The sequence below is a fragment of the Mesoplodon densirostris genome, chromosome 18 (genome assembly GCF_025265405.1).
Source record: "Mesoplodon densirostris isolate mMesDen1 chromosome 18, mMesDen1 primary haplotype, whole genome shotgun sequence".
Taxonomy (NCBI): domain Eukaryota; kingdom Metazoa; phylum Chordata; class Mammalia; order Artiodactyla; family Ziphiidae; genus Mesoplodon; species Mesoplodon densirostris.
The window spans coordinates 58,790,772-58,811,222 of NC_082678.1; the positions used below are offsets into that span (position 1 = coordinate 58,790,772).

A 20,451-nucleotide genomic window follows, 5' to 3' on the forward strand; every position below is an offset into this window, starting at 1 on the left:
AAAAGGAAAAATAAATCAATAAAAATCCCTATAGAAAAACTGGGACGTCAATAAGCCTTTCACAAAAGAAATAAACCAGCTAAAACACATAGATTTTTTAAAACTACCTAAAAAAACCTCTATATAAACTGTAACTATAAAAAATAATAATAATAACCATAGTTTCACTAGTAATCAAAGAAATGCAAAATAAGTAAGATGATTTTTCACCATATTTGCAAAGAGTAAAAAGAATGGTAATGCCCAGTGATGGTGAGAGTTTAGGAAAATAGGCACTCTCATTCACTGATGAGAACAGTTAAACTGGTATAATCTCTCTAGAAGATAATATGGCAATACACATGAAACAGCTTAACATCACCATACTTTTACTTAGTACTGCTTTCTAGAACTTCATCCTAATAATCCAAAAAGTGTTTGAAGATATGCATGTATGAGTGCCTATGTGTATATTTACATACATAAGGATATTCATCTGAGCATTATTCAAAAACTGGAAAATCCACATGGCAAATAAGAAAAGATCCATTAAGAATATCATGATCAGGCTTCCCTGGTGGCGCAGTGGTTGAGAGTCCGCCTGCCGATGCAGGGGACACGGGTTCGTGCCCCGATCCCGGAAGATCCCACATGCCGCGGAGCGGCTGGGCCCGCGAGCCATGGCCGCGGAGCCTGTGTGTCCGGAGCCTGTGCTCCGCAACGGGAGAGGCCACAGCAGTGAGAGGCCCGCGTACAGCAAAAAAAAAAAAAAAAAAAAAAAAGAATATCATGATCGGTCCATATGATGAACTACAATGCAGCCATTAAAAATTAGGGCTTCCCTGGTGGCGCAGTGGTTCGTGCCCCGGTCCAGGAAGATCCCACATGCCGCAGAGTGGCTGGGCCTGTGAGCCAATGCCGCTGAGCCTGTGCGTCCGGAGACTGTGCTCCGCAACGGGAGAGGCCACAGCGGTGAGAGGCCCGAGTACCGCAAAAAAAAAAAAAAAAAAAAAAAAAAAAAAGATATTCTATTAGAATATTTATGGATATGAGGAAGTGCTTATCATGTATTGGTAAGTTCATTAAAATTACAAAATATGTATATCAATTTAAAGAAAGAACAGATACCAGACTATTAACAGTACCTGATATCTCTGAACATGGAATTATATCTTTCCCTTCTTTATTGTGTTTTCTAAGCTTTCTACATAGAACATCTATTATTCTTGTGAATAGTGTTTTCATAATGTATTTTTTTCTAAGAGCTCTTGATAGTTTCAAACTATTAAACAACTAAAATTATTTCAAAATGAAAACAATCTATTTACTTAACATTATAAGAAAATGTCCAGCTTAGAAACACCATCTTTAGAAAGAAGATAAAAGGAAATTACCTTCATCCCCAAAGTAGAACAGACCAAGTCAATGATAGCACTAAGTTGGTTGCTATGAAAGTACATAGCAACCAATAATAACATCTCCCCAAAAGAAGCAGAGACGCCTGAAGTACTGTTGAAACAGAAAAGAAAATATGAATTTCCAAAGAAAGGGGTAAGAAAAACTTACTCAGCTAACTGAAACAAAAAGTCATCTTACCTCTCAAAATAAGCTTCTTCTTTTATCATCCAACTTAGCCACACTACCATTAGCTGCTCCTGTTCAGGCGTACTATATAATACAAATCAGAAGTCACTGGTTTAAGTCAGATATACTGGCATAAGAATAAAAAATCATTCTGGAATTATTTTTGGTAGAAATTATTTTTTCCTCACAATAGTGGCTTGTTGAATTGGCCATTAATTGTCATTGAGATATGAAGCAGTTCTACAGAAGAAGAATGAGAACCTTTACTTTTCTCTATGAATATGAATAGTCAAACCCTCTCAAAGTCTCAGTTACTGCATTTGAAGGTTGGAGAGAGTAAACATCCTCACATTCCTTGGAAAAACAAAGGTCCTTTGGGATTAAAATGTTAGGATAGCTGTACATACTAACAGCTGATACTTATTTCATATAGAAAAAAATCTAGTGTTAAAACTTAATCATCAAAAAGTCACAAACTGAGTACAAGGACAGTAATAACTCAGACCATCTTTTACCTGGAAAATGAAATTTAGTTTATAGAAGCATTTTGAGCAGAACTCAAAATGACAGAGAAAAAAATGATCACTATTCAAAAAGTAAAAAGAAACAGCCAGGGGCTCATCAGATATGAAAAATGGTTATATAAACACACCAACAAGAATGACTTGTTTAAAGGGAATAATTTTGATTTGTAAAAGTAATTTTCATTGATCTCCTTCTACTTCATTGCAGTGTAAACAGGTAAAACAAAAAGCAACTACAAAGCCTGCTACCCAAAGCTAAGAAAATTAAAAAGGTCATTCTCAACCACACCTAAATCATTCCACTAATAAAAGACAGTGTTATGTAGTAGAAAGATTACAGCCTTTAGAGTCTGCCAGATCTGAGTGGGAATCCCATCTCTGCTAATCACTGTTAGTGTGACCCTGAACAAGAAATTTAAATAACCTTTTTGAACTTTAGCTCTCCTACGTATAATATAAAGATAAAAATACCCACCTTACAGAAGTAATGAGGATTAGAGACAATGCTTAGAAATTACTTCAGGTTTTATATATATATATATATATATATATATATATATATATATATATATATATATATATATATATATATATACACATAACTGAATCACTTTACTATACACCAGAAACTAACACAACATTGTAAATCAACTATACTTTAATAAAATAAATTTTTTAAAAAAGAAAGAAATTACTTCAGGTAAAGAGAAAAGAAAGTACTTCATTTCACGTACTTAATTTCATACCTTCCTGAAACACACAATTCAAACTACATTAAAGGGATTTTCTTAAAAGGCATAAATGCATAGGATGATGATGAGGGACAACACAAAATATTGGAAGCCAGAGCCAATAACTGAGTGATAACTGACTCAGCAGACTTAGCAGACCCGAGAAAGCAGAATACTAAACTGACAGGTGGGAAATCCAATCTACCACTTATACCACAGAATCCCCAAAGGCCTCAGAAACTGACAACTCCAGGCAGTTCTGGGAGTGAGAATGAAGACAGAGACTAAATATAGACAGTCTATATGAGCAATAGACCTCCAAATCACCTCCATTCTACACACCTAGATGAATACCCATCCCCCAGTAGAGAGGAGACTAGAGATCTATTCTCTGGATATGGTAAAAGAGGGTGTCTCTGAACTGACGGACAATCAGGGATACCTAAAGCACCTTTCTGAAAGTAGAAGAATTATGTGAATGATTATACTGCAGTCTGAGACCTCCCAGCCCTTAACCCTCACTTTATTTATAGGCCTCCACTCCCGAAGCAAGACAACAGTCTTCTCTAAGACTCTGAAAAGCCCAAGAGTTTCCCATCTATGCATCCAGAAGTCCTAACCTGCTTTTTAGTTTCCCAGTCTTAAATATGAACAGACAATCAAGAATCACCAAACCTCTGAAAAAAAGCTTCTCACTTGAAAAATACAGAACAAAAAAAGGCAGAAAAAAAGAAACTTAGAGAAAAGCAACAGAACAAATAAAACCCCTTCAATCATTATGATTAGTATCAGAGAAACCATGCCACAATGAAGCAGTAGACAGTATAAAAAAGAAACGGTCAGAATAAAAAAGAGCTCTTAGAAATTAAAAACTATATAGGATTAGAGGACAAGGTTGAGAACAAATCCTAAAAGGCAGTATAGGCAGTATCTTTTTGAGGTGACTGAAATGTTTTAAAATTAGATTGTGGTAATGGTTGCATGATTTTGTAAATATACTAAAAACTATTAAATTGTACACTTTTTTTTTTATTCAGGAGGCAATGTAAGTTGTACACTTTAAAATGGGTGAATTTTATGGTATGTAAATTGTGTTTCAAAAAAGCTGTTTTTTAAAATGCAGAACAAGACAAAGATAAGGAAAATAAGAAAGAATAAGAAAATAAGATGATAATTTCAGGAAGTCCAATATCCAAATAAGAGGAGGTTTCAAACAGAGAAAACCCATGTGGTGGACATTACCAACAAATAAGTTCAAGAAAATTTCCTAGAACTGAACACTGAGTTCCCAGGTTAAAAGGGCTAACTAAATGCCTAGAATGAGGGCATTCCCTGGAGGTCCAGTGGTTAGGACTCAGAGCTCTCACTGCCAGGGCCCTGGTTTCGACCCCTGGTCGGGGAACTAAGATCCCACAAGCCATGTGGCGTGGCCAAAAAAAAAAAAAAACCTAACATGAAAGACAAAACAGACCCATACAAAAGCATATCATCCAGAAATTTCAAAACCCTAGGGACAAAAGGCTAATCCTACATGACTCCCTATTTAAAAAGAACAAGCCACAAAAAGGACCAGGAATCAGAATGTCATCAGATTTCTCAACAGTAACACTGGAAGTTAGAAGACAATAGAGCAAGACTTTCAAAATTCTCAAAGGGAATTATTTCCAGCTTAGAATTCTATACCCCATCAAACTATCAATCAAGTGTCAAAGCAGAATAAAGACATTTTCAGAAATACCCAGTCTTAAAATAATTTACCTCTCACATACCCATTCTAAAGAAGCAAAATGAGGGAGCAAATGAAAAAAGATGGAGGGACATCCCTGGTAATCTGGTGGTTAAGACTCCATGCTCCCAGTGCAGGGGGCCCAGTTCAATCCCTGGTCAGCGAACTAGATCCCACATGCTGCAACTAAAAGATCTCACATGCCACAACTAAAGATCCCACATGCTGCAACTAAAGATACCGGCATGCCACAAGGAAGATCACGAGTGCCTCAACTAAGACCCGGCACAGCCAAATAAATAACTAAATAAATAAATCAAAGAAAAAAGTAAAAAGATGGAGACATAAGATGCAGGAAACAGAAGACCCAACAAAGGACAGCTCAAGCGAGTCCCCAAAATAATAGTGAAGAGCAATTCCCGGATGAGAGCTGTGTACCAGGTGCAGAGGTAACCAGTTCAGATGGGAGGTCAAAATGTTCCAGGAGAGATTTCCTCAAGAGAATGAAACTGGCAGAATATCTAATGAGTCTGAACATCTTGAGAGGAGGTTTAGATTGGCAGAGAGTTTGAGATTGCATTAACGTAAGCACATAAAATACAGAGCAAATGAAAAACAAAGAACAAAAACACAGGATAATTATTAATGGAGAAACAAGTTTTGCAAAAGAAAAGTAATCATCTACTGCTTGGTTGAGCTCCCAATAGTGTAACATAAACAACTATGTATTGGTCAAAGCAAAATAATAACTGTACTGGGAGAATGGGAAGATAGAAAGGCTGTGTAGATATGTTGAGGACAGAGAGAGACGAGAGAACTAATTCCTTATTCTCACAGTGGGAAGTCAACAAATACTCCTAAAACGAAAAATCAGGATGTAGCAAATACAAACATGTTAATAAAGATGTGGTAGTAAAAACCAAAAGAATCAGCTGAAGGAACTGAAAGAAGCTGCCTCTAGGGAAGTGGAAACAGGGAGAGGGGGGAATAAGGACTACAATTTGCCTCAAATCTTGAAGAACTACTTTGACTCCTGTAAACAATAGGTACATGAAACTTTGATAAAGACAACTAAAATAACTGGCATACAGGAGATACTACTGATATCCTTTTATTAAATGACAATACCAATGTCCCTATCTTAGAACATTTTGTAGTAAGCTCCTAATTAATTTTATACATGTGTTTTAATAAATAAACAAAAGCAGACCTTGAGAAAAGAGTACAATTATATAGTTGGGTACCTGACAAGTGTAGAAAAGGCCAGGAGCATACAGAAGGAAAGTGAAACAAAGCGAACCCCAGCTGGTGTGGCAGGAGGACGGCTTGTCATCAACTGCAGTAATTGCTCAGCTTCTTCCTCAGTTGGTCTAAAAAAGGAATACATTATTAGGTTTTACTTTTTTCAGTTGAGAGAAGAAGAAGGGACTCCTCAACAGCTTAACCTTTCCGATACGAATCTTGAGCTTTATAATGTACCTCCCTATTTAAAAAATCTTTACTAGCTTAAGATGTCAAAAGCAAAACTGTTGAATTCACAACCAGTGTTTTTCCTCAGACACAAATACAGGTAGTCCTCACTTTGCACAGTAGTGTGGGGCCATAAAAATAACGATGCAAGCTGAAACTGCATGAAGATCTTAATAATCAATGGGGAAAATTACAACTGTTCCACGACTTTTAAAATTTTTGTCAGGACATTAAAAACTCTGTTGGTTACAATGCATAGGGAAATTTTTTTAAATAGTAAAACTAATATTTATACAGCATTCTATAATTAGATATATTAGAAACATTGGGAATTAAAGTGTTTTCTTTGTAAAAGATTTATCAAGAGTAGTTTGAACAGCCCTTGCCACCTTCTCACTGAGTAACTTATAATATGGAGTGAGCATCTTCTCTAAGCCTGATGAATTATCACACTCCCTTCTAAGTTTGGATCAGCTTCCAACATTTTATCCTTTGTACTTCCAGTCATGAAATATCTGAGAGTCCCTTTAATGTGAAGATTTTTGCCAGCATCAGTCCTCTGGTCTTCATCCTTTTTGTCACAATGACTTTCCTCAAGTTCGTCTTCACTAAGTTCACCTGGCTACGTAGCTAGGGTCTCTCAAATGGCAGCACTGTGAACACCCTCACAGTCAGCTATTTCTTCTATTTATGTTTGGCTCAAATGTCACTTCCAGTGTTAACTACTTTGCTTCTTTGCTACACTTTCATTTTTATTGGCCAATTCCCTCTTTCAGTTATCCACTCCTGTAAAATATCACATGGGTTTATGCACTGAGAGACAAGGAGATGATACTACTACTCACTTTGCTGTCTGTTCCTGAACTGAGTAATAGTTGTACATTGACTAGTTACTGAAAGATTTTAAAAGAAATGATGTGATTGGTCACTGCTCATGATGTGCCTCTTTTATTGACACAGTGATTTGTGGCTTAAAAAGCTCTCAGCAAAGTTCGTACTGTATACAATAATTTGGTTAATGTATCATGGTAACTGATACATTAGTTGTTGAGGGAGCAGTGTTATTTAACTAAAGTGTGGTAACTGAAACGCATGTTAACAGAGACATGCAAAGTGAGGACTATATGTATAACAGTTGAGGACAGTATTCAAAACGATGTAGTCCAGTGACTAAGAAACCTCGTGCTTAATAATCACATCATATCCATTTTAAACAATCTATGATCTCAGTTGTAAAAGGAAACACAGAACACATTTACTTCAACTAGCTGCATGGGCTAGGTAAAGGATAACTCACAGATCACTCATGATAGTCATGTCAAGCTGTGGTAGAGTCATAGGTTTCTTAAACTGCTCTCGCTCCTCCCATATTTACATAATTCTATTTACAATCAGACCAAAATAGATGGATACATCCCAGCTAGGAATGTTTGCCTTAGGCCTTCATTCTTGATATAGGCGAGCTCACTACCTAAGCCCAGTAGAAAACCCAAATCCTCTGAATAAAAGGCCTGTGGCCCACTTTCTTGGGATTAGAAACAAGAAAGTAAAAGGACAAAAAGGTAAAATATCAAATTATTGAATACTTGAGTCCAGCGATCCCCATCAAAGCACAGTACAGACGTAAGAGTGCACTGGCTTTCACAACATGCTCTTCTTTCAGCCCCGAATACACAGACACATTGGGCTCCATCTCCACATCAGGTTCTTCCACAATGCGGGTACTTCTTACTGTGGGAAGAATGCCCATCAACTCCAGAAGAAGCTGCCTTCTCATTTGCCAAAGGACAGAACTACTGGTCTCTCTTTTTCTCTGTAAGAGAAAAATATGGGCCACAAAAGGAAGAAAGCATGGAGCACTTACTAAGTCAGGAGGAAGTTCAAACAAAGCTCTCCACTTAAACACTTGAAACTGATCCATTTGAGGAGGCTGAGGCTATCATAACTGCAGAATCTCATTTTAATCCATCGAGCAAATTCAGCGGATTTGACAAATACTCTACTCACCCTAATTTGGACTGGTTGTACAGAAAATACTAAATTAATAACAATTTGAGATGTAAAATATCATGTAAATGATGCTTTCAAATAATGACTAGTGGAGTCATATGTACAAAGTGCTCAGACTGTGAAGACAGAAGGGCTTGGGTGGAAACAAAGCTCTGCTATTAATGGATTATGTACTTTTAGGCATATAAGTTAACCTCTCTGAACCCCTTGTCTTAAATGACAAGGAGATGAATATCTTATTAATAATATTTAACTCCCAGGAGTGCTCTAATTAGGAGTTTACAAGTCTACCACCTCCCAGTTCTTCAGGCAGGGATAACGTCCAGTCATCTCTTACTCATCAGGGCCTGACATATTGTGCTTGACATACAGTAAGCATTCAATATTTGTTAAATAGATGAATGAACAAAGATAATAAATATGAAAGCAGTTCTAAAGTGTAAAGGACTAGGCAAAAGTTAGTTATTATTTTTAGAGTGTTTCAAAGTAAAATATGGTAAGCCTGTTTTATTAATGATATAAGGGTCAAATAAGAAAAGTTTATTGCACACAAAGAACAATTACAAACAAGAGGATCATACCAAGGGCTTAGCACAGTGCCTGACACACAGAAGGAATACTAGAAATAGTCACTTCCTTTTCAAAAGCAAAGTTTAAAATTAGTTTTCAAATGGGCCAGAAGTAAAGTAAAACTTGGATACAGAAAAGTATGGTGAATTTATGGCATAAAAAAATAGACTGAAGTACACATGTCTAAGCAGTACACATGTTACTGTCAAGCTCACTAACCTCAACAAGTTAAAAACCATTCTGCATTAGTTTCTTTGTAGGGACAGGACTCTATTCACAGAGTTACCATGAGATGCTTTTTGAAAAAGTACAATATTTTGCAAGTTAAAAACTGTTGCAAAATATAATATACATTCATCAATAGATGGATGGATAAATGTAGTAGATACATACAATAAAATATTAGCCTTAGAAAGGAAGGAAATTCTGACACATGCTACAACATGCATGGACCTTAAAAACATAATGCTAGGGACTTCCCTGGAGGCGCAGTGGTTAAGAATCCGCCTGCCAAAGCAGGGGACATGGGTTCGAGTCCTGGTCCGGAAAGATCCCACATGCCGTGGAGCAACTAAGCCCACGCGCTGTAACTACTGAAGCCCACGCGCCTAAAGCCCATGCTCTGCAACAGGAGAAGCCACCGCAATGAGAAGCCCGCACACCACAATGAAGAGTAGCCCCCGCTCGCTGCAACTAAAGGAAGCCCACGCACAGCAACAAAGACCCAACGCAGCCAAAAATAAAATAAAATAAACATTATGCTAAGGAAAATAAGCCAAACTCAAAAAAGAGAAATACCACTTATACGAGGTACCTAGAATGGGCAAATTCATAGAAACAGAAAGTAGAAAAGAGATTACCAGGCGCTGGGAGGAAGGAGGAATGGGAAATTATTGTTTAATGGGTACAGAGTTTCTGTTTGGCATGATGAAAAAGTTCTCAAAATGAATAGTGATGATGGTTGCACAACATTGTAAATGTACTTAATGTCACTGAGCTGTACACTTAAAAATGATTCAAATGGTAAATTTTACATTATGTATATTTTACCACAATAATATAATAATAATAATATACACACACATATTAAAATTACAGACTACAATAACAACTTGTATTGATGACCTGATGTAGCAACCTAACGTAGCAGTTCTCACGTGGCTGACCCAGAAACCTGGAGATTACCAATACTCTTTAGGGGGTCCAGAAGGTCAAAAATATTTCCTTAACATTATAGACCTTTTTTACTCATTTTCCCACAAGTATACAGTGCAGTTTTTCCAAAGGCCAGACATTAGAGACTTGAAAAAATGCACAATGATACCACTCTTTTCAGTAAATTTTTGTTTTGGAAAATATGGTTATTTTTCATTAAAAATATGTTATAGTCACATTTAATGAGATTATTATGGTTATTTTTAAATGAATTATAAATAAATGTTTCAAAAACTGAAGTTTTCATTTCTAGTATGGTAAATATCAATAGATAAAATCCTATACAGGGGGCTTCCCTGGTGGCGCAGTGGTTGAGAGTCCGCCTGCCGATGCAGGGGACACGGGTTCGTGCCCCGATCCCGGAGGATCCCGCGTGCCGCGGAGCGGCTGGGCCCGCGAGCCATGGCCGCGGGGCCTGTGTGTCCGGAGCCTGTGCTCCGCAACGGGAGAGGCCACAGCAGTGAGAGGCCCGCGTACAGCAAAAAAAAAAAAAAAAAAAAAATCCTATACAGGGACTTCCCTGGTGGCGCAGTGGTTAAGAATCCGCCTGCCAATGCAGGGCACACGGGTTCGAGCCCTGGTCTGGGAAGATCACCCATGCTGTGGAACAACTAAGCCTGTGCGCCACAACTACTGAGCCTGCAAGCCACAACTACTGAGCCCATGTGCCACAACTACTGAAGCCCATGCACCTAGAGCCCGTGCTCTGCAGCAAGAGAAGCCAAAGCAATGAGAAGCCCACACACCGCAGTGAAGAGTAGCCTCTGCTCGCCGCAACTAGAGAAAGCCTGCGCGCAGCAACAAAGACCCAACACAGCCAAAAATTAAAAAAAATAATAAAAAAAAAAGCCTATACAAAAGCTCTTTGGAGTTCTCAATGATTTATTTTAAATGTTAGGAGGTCCTGAGACTAAGAAGTTTGAGAAGCACGGGCTTAATGACATCATTCTAAAAGTGTTTCTTCCTCTCTTACTAACTACTAAAATAGCCTGATCCTTGGTCTATACACGTATTTCTCCCTCACCTGCTGTCCATTTCGGATAAAAGTTCCAAACCAAGTCCGGACTTTCGCATTTGTTCCAAGAAGTAAACCACTAACAAAACAAACCAAGTCACTCACTCCGTCTTCACTAGCTTCATTTTTAGTATGATCCAAGGTCAAAGCCACTCCAAGACCTGGCAAGTGACATTCTTCCACCTAACAGAGCAAAGAAAACAAACTGAATTCAATATCATAAGGAAAAGGGCCAGGATGAGCCAGAATCTAAAGCATCTAAAGTTTAGGGGGGGACATAACACAAAACATAAAAACCCAGAGAAGAAGGTAATACATCCAGTCTATAACTATAATTCCAAATCTCTATAATATTCTAAAACCATCCTGAGAAGAGTTCCTGGTCCTGATATAAAGGCTTTTGTCTCAGAAAAATAATAAGATCTCTTACCACCATGCCTCGGACCTTCAGGGCCTGAGAAGGATTCATTTTACATAAGAAGCGTAAGGCATCCGTCCTCCGCCTTCCTCCAAGACTCTCTTCATCTTGTCGTTCCCCATTTTTGATCAGGCCCCTACAAACTGAAGATTTAATAGGCTCTATTACTTTAAGCTTTGTAAGTAGGATATCAGAAACAATGTTTTCAGTCTTGAGAATCACTCATTTATGCAGATTAGACACTACAGAAGAAAAGGATCAGGAAACTTGAAAACATAGCAATAGAAACTGATCAAAACAAAGCCAAGAGTGAAAAGAGACTCAAAAAAACGAACTGTGACCTGTGGAACATCAAATAGTCAAACATACTTGTAATGTCTCAGAAAAAGAGAATGAAAGACAAATATATATATTTGAAGAAATTTTTCCAAACTTGATGAAAACTATAAACCCAGAAGTTCAATAAACCCCAAGCAGGATAAACACTAAGAAAATCATACCAAGACACATCATAATCAAATCTCTGAAAACCAATGATAAAGAGAAAATCTTAAAAGTAGCCAGAAGGGATAAAAAAATAAACAAATAAAAGTAGCCAGAGGAAAAAAAGGAACATGTACAGAGGAATAAAGATAAAAATTACCATAGACAACAGAATGACATCTTTAAAGAGCTGAAAGGTTAACCTAAACCTATTGTGTAATATTCGGTAAATCTCTTAGAAACAAAAGGGCAATATTATCAATACCTCCATTTTTCAAATGAGAAGTTAAGCATCTTGATGGAGATCACACAAAGAGTGAGTGACAAGGTTAGAAATTATGCCCCCCAGGGCTTCCCTGGTGGCACAGTGGTTAAGAATCTGCCTGCAAATGCAGGGGACACGGGTTCGAGCCCTGGTCCCGGAAGATCCCACATGCCATGGAGCAGCTAAGCCCGTGTGCCACAACTACTGAGCCTGCACTCTAGAGCCCGCGAGCCACAACTACTGAGGCTGCGTGCCCCAGCTACTGAAGCCCGCGTGCCTAGAGCCCGTGCTCCACAACAAGAGAAGCCACTGCAATGAGAAGACCGCACACCACAACGAAGAGTAGCCCCCACCTGCAGCAACTAGAGAAAGCCTGTGCACAGTAAAGAAGACCCAAGGCAGCCAAAAATAAATAAATAAATAAATAAATTTAAAAAAAAGGCCCGTACATGCCCAAGCGAATCTCTTCAATATCCCATTTTAAAATTACATTTACCTTCATTAAAACTATCAGGAACATTGGCCACCAACAGACACAAGAACCAGGCACCATTTCTAACATGGAGCAAGGCTTCAGCTACATCAACTATAGGAAGCAGGGATGGGAGCTCTATAAGAAAACAAAATCAGTGTTACTACTAAGGAGTGATATTTCATTGTATGATACATTAAACATCTTTTGACATTTCACCACTGTCATTTAAAAGTAATTAAATTAAAGTACTTTCTTTTCATAGTCTAGAGCTGAACAGTCCAGTAGGATAGCCAGTAGCCACATGTGACTATTTAAATTAAAATTAAATTAAATTAAAAATAGTTTCATTCCTCAATCACACTAGCCACATTTCAAGTACTCCATAACCACATGTGGCTAGTGGCTACTGTACTAGACAGCATGACACAGAACACTACCATCGCTGTGGTGGACAGTGTTGGTCAAAAGAGTTACTTTCATGACAATTTTCTCTGCATTTTTATGTCCTCTATCTTTTAATTCTGATCATGCATACCTATTATAAAGAGCCCAGAAAATACAAAAAGTGCAGAGAATAAAAATAAAATCAGCTCTAATCCCATCACTCAAAGTTAATAATTTGAAAGGTTTTATTTTAATCCCCCTATGGGTATTACTTTTAACAAAACTGGGATTATATTCTACTTACCATTTTGCCACTTGCTTTTTTTCATTTAACATATTGTGAACATTTTCCAAAATGATTAAATTTCTTCAAATACACCACTTTAATGGCTGCACAGTATGCTATACTATGGAAATAATATAATTTACTTAATCATTGTCCTACTATTAGTCATTTTTGACCTAAACTTTTAAGGTACATTCTGAATTAGGTGAACCTTAAAATAGCACAACACTCCAGGTTAAGAAGTTACACAGTATCATTTAACAAGAAACTATATCTGAAGTTTATCTTAGCACTCGTTATAGTACCTGCTTGTAAAATACAAAGCACATCTGCAGCTTCCTCCAAATAGACTGGACTCTCAAATAGCTCAGATGACTTGAAAAAAAATTCTCCACTGGACTCAGATACCTTTAAAAAAAAGAAAAAAGAAATGATGAACTCTCTTAATTTCAGGTAATGAATTAGACCCCTTACTATTTTTGTAATTATTTTTTGAGCTTACAGACCATGTCTCTTAATAAGTCATTAATACACTATAGTAGAATATGCAGTACTGGATGAATTTGTACCAATTTAACCACAATTAGTCAAGTCACATTATTATTCCAGACATGCAATATGAGTCTTGATAATTTATATCTATACAAATATTTGGAGGCATCTGGAATTAAAGATAAGACAAGCCAAAGAAATAACTAAGAATGCTACCTACATAAGTTGTAGTTCAAAAAAAAGCTAAAAATCTATAAACTTAAAGCAGTATAACAGCTATAAATTCATGTTCTAAATGAAGTGTGGGAAAAACAAAGAATAAAAATTTAGGTCATCAAAAGTACCAATTAACTTTTCTGAAAATTTCCTACAGAAGTTTCATTGCTACATTTCCTATATGCTGAAGGGTGCTGAACTGAAAAACTGGAAACTTCTCAAGAGGAGGCAGGTCACTTATTTCATTAGAGGCATCAAGTACAGTATTAAGAAAAAGATGTAGGAAAATATTAGTTAAAATAAAGACTGTCAAGAATTCCCTGGCGGTTCAGTGGTAAGGACTCTGTGCTTTCACTGCTGACAGCCCAGGTTCGATCCCTGGTCAGGGAACTAAGAGCCTGCAAGCCACATGGTGTGGCCAAAAAAAATAAGAAAAATCAAAAATAAAAGAAAAAGAAAAAATTAAAGACTATCAGTATAGTAGAAAAGAGCTGAAGTAAAGAACTTTGTAATAGAAAAAAAATTAAGATTTGTAACACATCTTAAAAACTATCTAGAACTAACTAAATCCGCCCCCCCGTCAGTATTTTCTTTGGAAACAGAATTTAGGTTTTTTTGGTCCACAATTGACAAAACTAAACTTTATTTATTATAAATTAACTAACCTTGAGATTCTCAAAGTAAAAAACATTTGCTTCTCAAACCCTGGGCCCAATCTTATATAAGACATCTTAATATGAAGATCCAACTTAGTTCTCTGTATGGTAACTGCTAACATTCACAAATTTAAAATTGAGAGTTTCAATTAACCATTATCACCCAAAAGTCCATGACCTAAAGTAACCTATGTACACCTGAAACTAATATAACATTGCAAATCTTCAATAAAAATAAATAAATAGGGACTTCCCTGGTGGTGCAGTGGTTAAGAATCCACCTGCCAATGCAGGGGACATGGGTTTGAGACCTGCTCTGGGAAGATCCCACATGCCGCAGAGCAACTAAGCCCGTGCACCACAACTACTGAGCCTGCACTCTAGAGCCCATGAGCCACAACTACTGAAGCCTACGTGCCACAACTACTGAGCCCACGTGCCTAGAGCCCATGCTCTGCAGCAAGAGAAGCCACAGCAATGAGAAGCCCACACACCACAGGGAAGAGTAGCCCCCACTCGCTGCAACTAGAGAAAGCCTGTGCAGCAACGAAGACCCAATGCAACCAAAAATAAATAAATAAAAATAAAATAAAATAAATTTTTTAGGGCCTCCCTGGTGGCACAGTGGTTGAGAGTCCGCCTGCCAATGCAGGGGATACGGGTTCGTGCCCCGGTCCGGGAGGATCCCATATGCCACGGAGCGGCTGGGCCCGTGAGCCATGGCCGCTGAGCCTGCGCGTCCGGAGCCTGTGCTCCGCAACGGGAGAGGCCACAACAGTGAGAGGCCCACGTATCGCAAAAAAAAAAAAATTTTTAAATAAAAGAAAGAAAGTAACCTATCATTTTGCTGAGATGAGAGGTTGAATAGCCTTCTTTAGTATACAGGAACAATTCAGTCATCTAGTGAGTGAAGCTAGCCAAATATCCCACGTTCAATTCAGCTTTGATACTCCCCAGTCACCGTTACGTATGAGGTACATAATTCAATCAGTATCTAAAGGAATCTCACACATATTTTAGGAATCACATACATATTTCACAACATTTTATGGGAGAAATCATATCCTATAGAGATATTTTCAAATTTTGTCATTTATACAAGTCTTGAGCTATATATCTTTCTGAATATCAAGAAGCCGTTGAATGGACTCTATACAGAAAAAAACCTTATGATAGAGAATGCAGAATAGGCATAAATTAGAGAAAATAGTAATTAGAAACAGCCTTTAAAAGCAGGCATTTAGGGCTTCCCTGGTGGCGCAGTGGTTGAGAGTCCGCCTGCTGATGCAGGGGACACGGGTTCGTGCCCCGGTCTGGGAAGATCCCACATGCTGCAGAGCGGCTAGGCCCGTGAGCCATAGCCACTGAGCCTGTGCGTCCGGAGCCTGTGCTCCGCAACAGGAGAGGCCACAACGGTGAGAGGCCTGCGTACGGCAAAAAAAAAAAAAAAAAAAAGCAGGCATTTAATATCCTTTCAAGCCTTTGAAAGGAAGACACTTACATAACAAATAGAAACACGTGTAGGAGAGGATGCAACCTGCCTGCCTTCTTGCCTGTTTCTACCTTCTATGTGTAGACATCAAGTCATGCATATTTTGAGCTGTGATTAAAATAGATGCACCTTGTTCATAATTGCCAAAAGTTCACTAAGCACAAGACGCAATCGACGAGGTGAATCACTGTGTTCAAACTCTAAAGTCAGTCCATGCTGCAGCTGTGATACCAGGATGCTCTCTCCACTGCCTCCTCCAAGTTTATGCCTAATAAAGTACAAACGTGTAAAACAATTATGAGAACACTGGCACAGAAATAAAAGCATAAAAATGACCTTTTACAGACATAATCTACAAAAGAATGTATGAATTCTTTTCATATATTTCATGAATGTATTACTTCTGAAATATTTAGTTTGTCTATTTCAGAGATTCACAACCTGTGTAAAGACTCCATTACAACTGACAGTTAACACCCACTTCCATTAACAACAGTGGCTCACTACTGGATCCACAATGTGGGAGGAAGGACAAAACAAATGTCCAGAATTTGGGGGGCTCAGTACAAGCTTAACAAGCCTCCTACAGGACTTCCCTGGAGGTCCAATGGTTAAGACTCCGCACTTCCACTGCAGGGCGTGAGGGTTCCCTCCCTGGTTGGGGAACTAAGATCCCTGGTTGGGGAACTAAGATCCCTGGTCGGGGAACTAAGATCCTGCATTCTGTGTGGCAGAGCCAAAAAAATAAATAAATAAAAATAAATAAAAATAAAAGCCTCTCAGGAGATTCCAATAAATCCTTCTGCTCTAGGGGAATTTACCCTACCCCCTTCCCACTGAGAGTAATTGGCCTAATCAGTTTAGCCTGAGCACAACAGTGTATATAGCCAAAGTTCTCAGCACAACATTTTACAATATGGAATTCAAAAGACCCTAGAGGGCTTCCCTGGTGGTGCAGTGGTTGGGAGTCTGCCTGCCGATGCAGGGAACACGGGTTCGTGCCCCGGTCTGGGAAGATCCCACGTGCTACGGAGCGGCTGGGCCCGTGAGCCATGGCCGCTAAGCCTGCACGTCTGGAGCCTGTGCCCCACAACAGTGAGAGACCCGCTTAAAAAAAAAAAAAAAAAAAACCCTAGAATTTTAATTATAAATAAATAACTTTAAAAAATGCTCTCCAAAGTTCAGATTCCCAATCTTCTCTTTTTTGGAAGAGTGCACTGCAATAAGAAGCCCTAAAATCTCCAAAAAAATTTGATTCTCTCCTTTTAAGCAAATCGAAGTAAATACCAATCAATCCACATATTATATAGTATTACATTACCTAAGCTGCTGTTCTTTGCTGGCATCCTGTTCTAAAGCATGAAAGTCCACAGACAACAAAGCAACAATGGAGTTGACAGCTTCCACTCCAGAGAGAAGACGAAGGATGAGTTTTTTATCCTGAGCCCAGCTTTGGCTCTGGTCAGCAGGAGCACAAAGTGCCATCCGCACCAAGCAGGGCAGGAGAAGTCTTAATTCTGGATCGCTTAAAGATGCCAAACGAACAACATCCACCTTCTGCATTGCCTCAAAAGCAAAAGGACTGACAAACTGAAGGCTTGTACACTCGGTCATTATCACTGTTGATCCTAGTGGTTAAAAAAAAAAGTAGGGGTATAACTCCACATGTATGAGTGCCCCTCTTTTTAAAACCTCTGAAAAATGTGGTTTATCTTTAATAGGCCCTGATGTTGGCAATATTCCTGGCACAATTAAAGGCTCCCTATGCTTCTACTGCCACCTGGAAAATGAGAAAGAAAACAGAGTATATTAATGTCTCTTTCAGACTTAGGGACCTTCTGTTCTAATACTCCCATTTTGCAAAGAAGGAATATGAAACCCAGAGAGATTAAGTAACAGGCCCAGAGGAGTATTACTAGTCAGTGGCAAAATCCAAGGCTGAACCCTCATCTACTAAATCCCAGTCCAATACTTTCTCCACTGTACCAGTCCTATTAGTGCCACAATGCAATTAAGAGAACGGCATAGTTAAGGACGCTCCTCTTTTGTACCTCTTTATTTTCACACGCCTACCCAACATATGTGAAGAACCGTTAGGCTTCTCTTTCCCACCCTCCACGAGTCGGTGGAAGCACCGGTAAATCGCCTCACTAGCCAGAAGTTATGACAGATTCAACGCCCTGGAGACCTTAACACTATCTTATACCCCTGTGTTACTAGTAACAAACAAACAAAAAAAACCAGCTGTGGAGGTGCAATTAGCTGTGGGAGAAAGCTGAGTCCCACTTGGGCACTTCTGTGTCTTCATGAGCAATCAGAAACAGAAAAAGCAGGTCGCCAAAGCCATCCCCTTTGAGACCCACAGACTAGCAGAAACGTGGGTAACAGGGCTGGGCAGAAACGTTTTGCTCTTAAGCACAAGGAGCTGGCCTTTTAACAGAGGGGCGGGCTGACAGAACCGAGGCGCCAAGGCATGTGTGCTCATAGGTCTGGCCCCGGGCGTAACGAGAACCAACCAATCCCTCTGGCTGAGAAAAGTCGGGCAGGTTGCGGACATGGACCCCGAAACGCTCTGATGCCTGAGAAGTGAAAGCTTCATACCTTAAGATCTACCCTCCAACCTCCCGGGACCCCACGGGGATTCGGCGCCCTAGAGGCGGGACTAGAGGCGGGACGCGGTAGAAATCTAGAGCGCGGTCCGAAGTTGGGCCTAGGCGATAATCCGGATTCCCCAGCCCTGGCTGTGCCCTGAGTCGACCTGGGCAGCAAAAACCCAGTCGCCGGGACCAATCCGGCCAGCGGTGCGATGGGGGCTGGATGAGGACACCGCACAAAGGCACAGCCCGGACTGAAGGGAGGGGAAAGCGGAGGAGACTGTTTCAACCTGCACACAGCACCTTCATTCATCCCCAGCGTCTGGCTCCCGTCGGCCACCGTACTGGACTGAAAAGAAGGGTGGCTGCGAAAGGAAACCCGGAGACGTTGGCGATGATGCAATGGCGCGCATGGGCGGCTCCACCCCTTCCGCCGCCTCTGTGTGCGCTACCCAACTTCCCCCTGGGAGTTGTAGGATAGTGCTGTTTGCGGTCTCTTTTCCAGAGCATACCAGCTGAATCCTTTGAGATAAATCATTAAGTCCCTCCGAACTGCAGTTTCCTCATCACAGGACTACCGTGGCATTCAAATGACAACATGTGTAAAAGAAGTGTTAAAGTTGGGGCTTCCCTGGTGGCGCAGTGGTTAAGAATCCGCCTGCCAATGCAGGGGACATGGGTTCGAGCCCTGGTACGGGAAGATCCCACATGCCGCGGAGCAACTAAGCCCCGTGCGCCACAACTACTGAGCCTGCGCTCTAGAGCCCGCGAGCCACAACTACTGAAGCCCGAGCGCCTAGAGCCAGTGCTCCGCAACAAGAGAAGCCACCGCAATGAGAAGCCGGCGCACCGCAACGAAGAATAGCCCCCACTCACCGCAACTAGAGAAAGCCCGCAAGAAGCAACGAAGACCCAAGGCAGCCAAAAATAAATAATAATAAAAACGAAAAGTTAAAGTTGCCCCCACTATTCTTCGACCAGAACACTATTAGAACCAGACTGTACACATTTCTTTCCATCTCTGCCTATAGAACTGTGGTGCCCTTTCAGCACCAGTTTTATAATCCTAAGATTTGTTGGAGAATTTAAAAAGCAATCTAATCCCAAGACTTCTTCTGCTCTCGACCTCAACACACAGTCATAAATTAAACATCTTCATTTCGGGTTCTCAGGAATCATAGATCCTTAGAGGATGGATGGAGTTTAAGGAATTCTCTAGAATCCGTGCAAAACTGTGTTTGACAGTTCTTCTGGAAAGAGGGTCCAAAACTTGCAACAACTTCTCAAAGGAGTTTTGATCACCCAGTAGATTGAGAACCTCTAGTCTCCATATATTTTCATATTATTTCTGGTTCCTGATTCAACCGATGTGTATTTAACACCTTCTATTCAGCAGATATTATGCGAGGAGCTGAAACAAAAATATTTTACAGAGATACAGTACTTCATACTTAATAGTTTCTAAAGCTTTGACAAAGGGATAATCTCTCTAAAAATAAGGTCTGCTTTCAACACGAAAAATCAGCAAAGGAAGCAAAGAACTAATGTGTGTTGCAGTGTTTCTCAAACTTTTTTCCACCTGGCCCACAGTAATACATTTCACATTGTGACCCAGAGCACAGATATACATGTATATACACATTTACATGGAAACAAACGTTTTATGAAATAATACACATATTACATGTTATGTATTCTATTTCACTTCTTTAAATTGCTGGTCACTGCACACTAAAATTGATTTCACAATCAATTTCACAATGGGTTACAAACTGTACAACATTGTCACTTTTTAGGCTGATAATCTATTAAGGACCTACTTACTGAACACTTGCTAGGCCCTAGTTCTTTGTATCTGTTATCTGA

General features: G+C 39.5%; 1 protein-coding gene across 5 annotated transcripts in view; it reads right to left on the bottom strand.

Annotated features, from left to right (window-relative positions):
- Positions 1 to 18,980, bottom strand: part of INTS2 (integrator complex subunit 2) — a 54,073-nt gene extending 35,093 nt beyond the window's left edge. Inside the window, exons 1-11 of one of the 5 annotated variants that reach the window (XM_060080985.1) lie at positions 18,889 to 18,980; positions 17,313 to 17,619; positions 16,121 to 16,259; positions 13,441 to 13,543; positions 12,487 to 12,600; positions 11,255 to 11,385; positions 10,834 to 11,007; positions 7,601 to 7,827; positions 5,789 to 5,914; positions 1,576 to 1,647; positions 1,374 to 1,488 (exon numbers count right to left, since the gene is read on the bottom strand). In XM_060080985.1, the coding sequence (XP_059936968.1) occupies positions 1,374 to 1,488; positions 1,576 to 1,647; positions 5,789 to 5,914; positions 7,601 to 7,827; positions 10,834 to 11,007; positions 11,255 to 11,385; positions 12,487 to 12,600; positions 13,441 to 13,543; positions 16,121 to 16,259; positions 17,313 to 17,619; positions 18,889 to 18,898 (1,518 nt within the window). In that variant the 5' untranslated portion in view covers positions 18,899 to 18,980. Of the gene's footprint in view, positions 1 to 1,373; positions 1,489 to 1,575; positions 1,648 to 5,788; positions 5,915 to 7,600; positions 7,828 to 10,833; positions 11,008 to 11,254; positions 11,386 to 12,486; positions 12,601 to 13,440; positions 13,544 to 16,120; positions 16,260 to 17,312; positions 17,772 to 18,875 lie in introns of all 5 variants that reach the window. The other 4 variants (XM_060080987.1, XM_060080989.1, XM_060080986.1 and 1 more) reach the window with 4 other exon arrangements.
- Between the last annotated feature and the right edge of the window lie 1,471 nt (positions 18,981 to 20,451).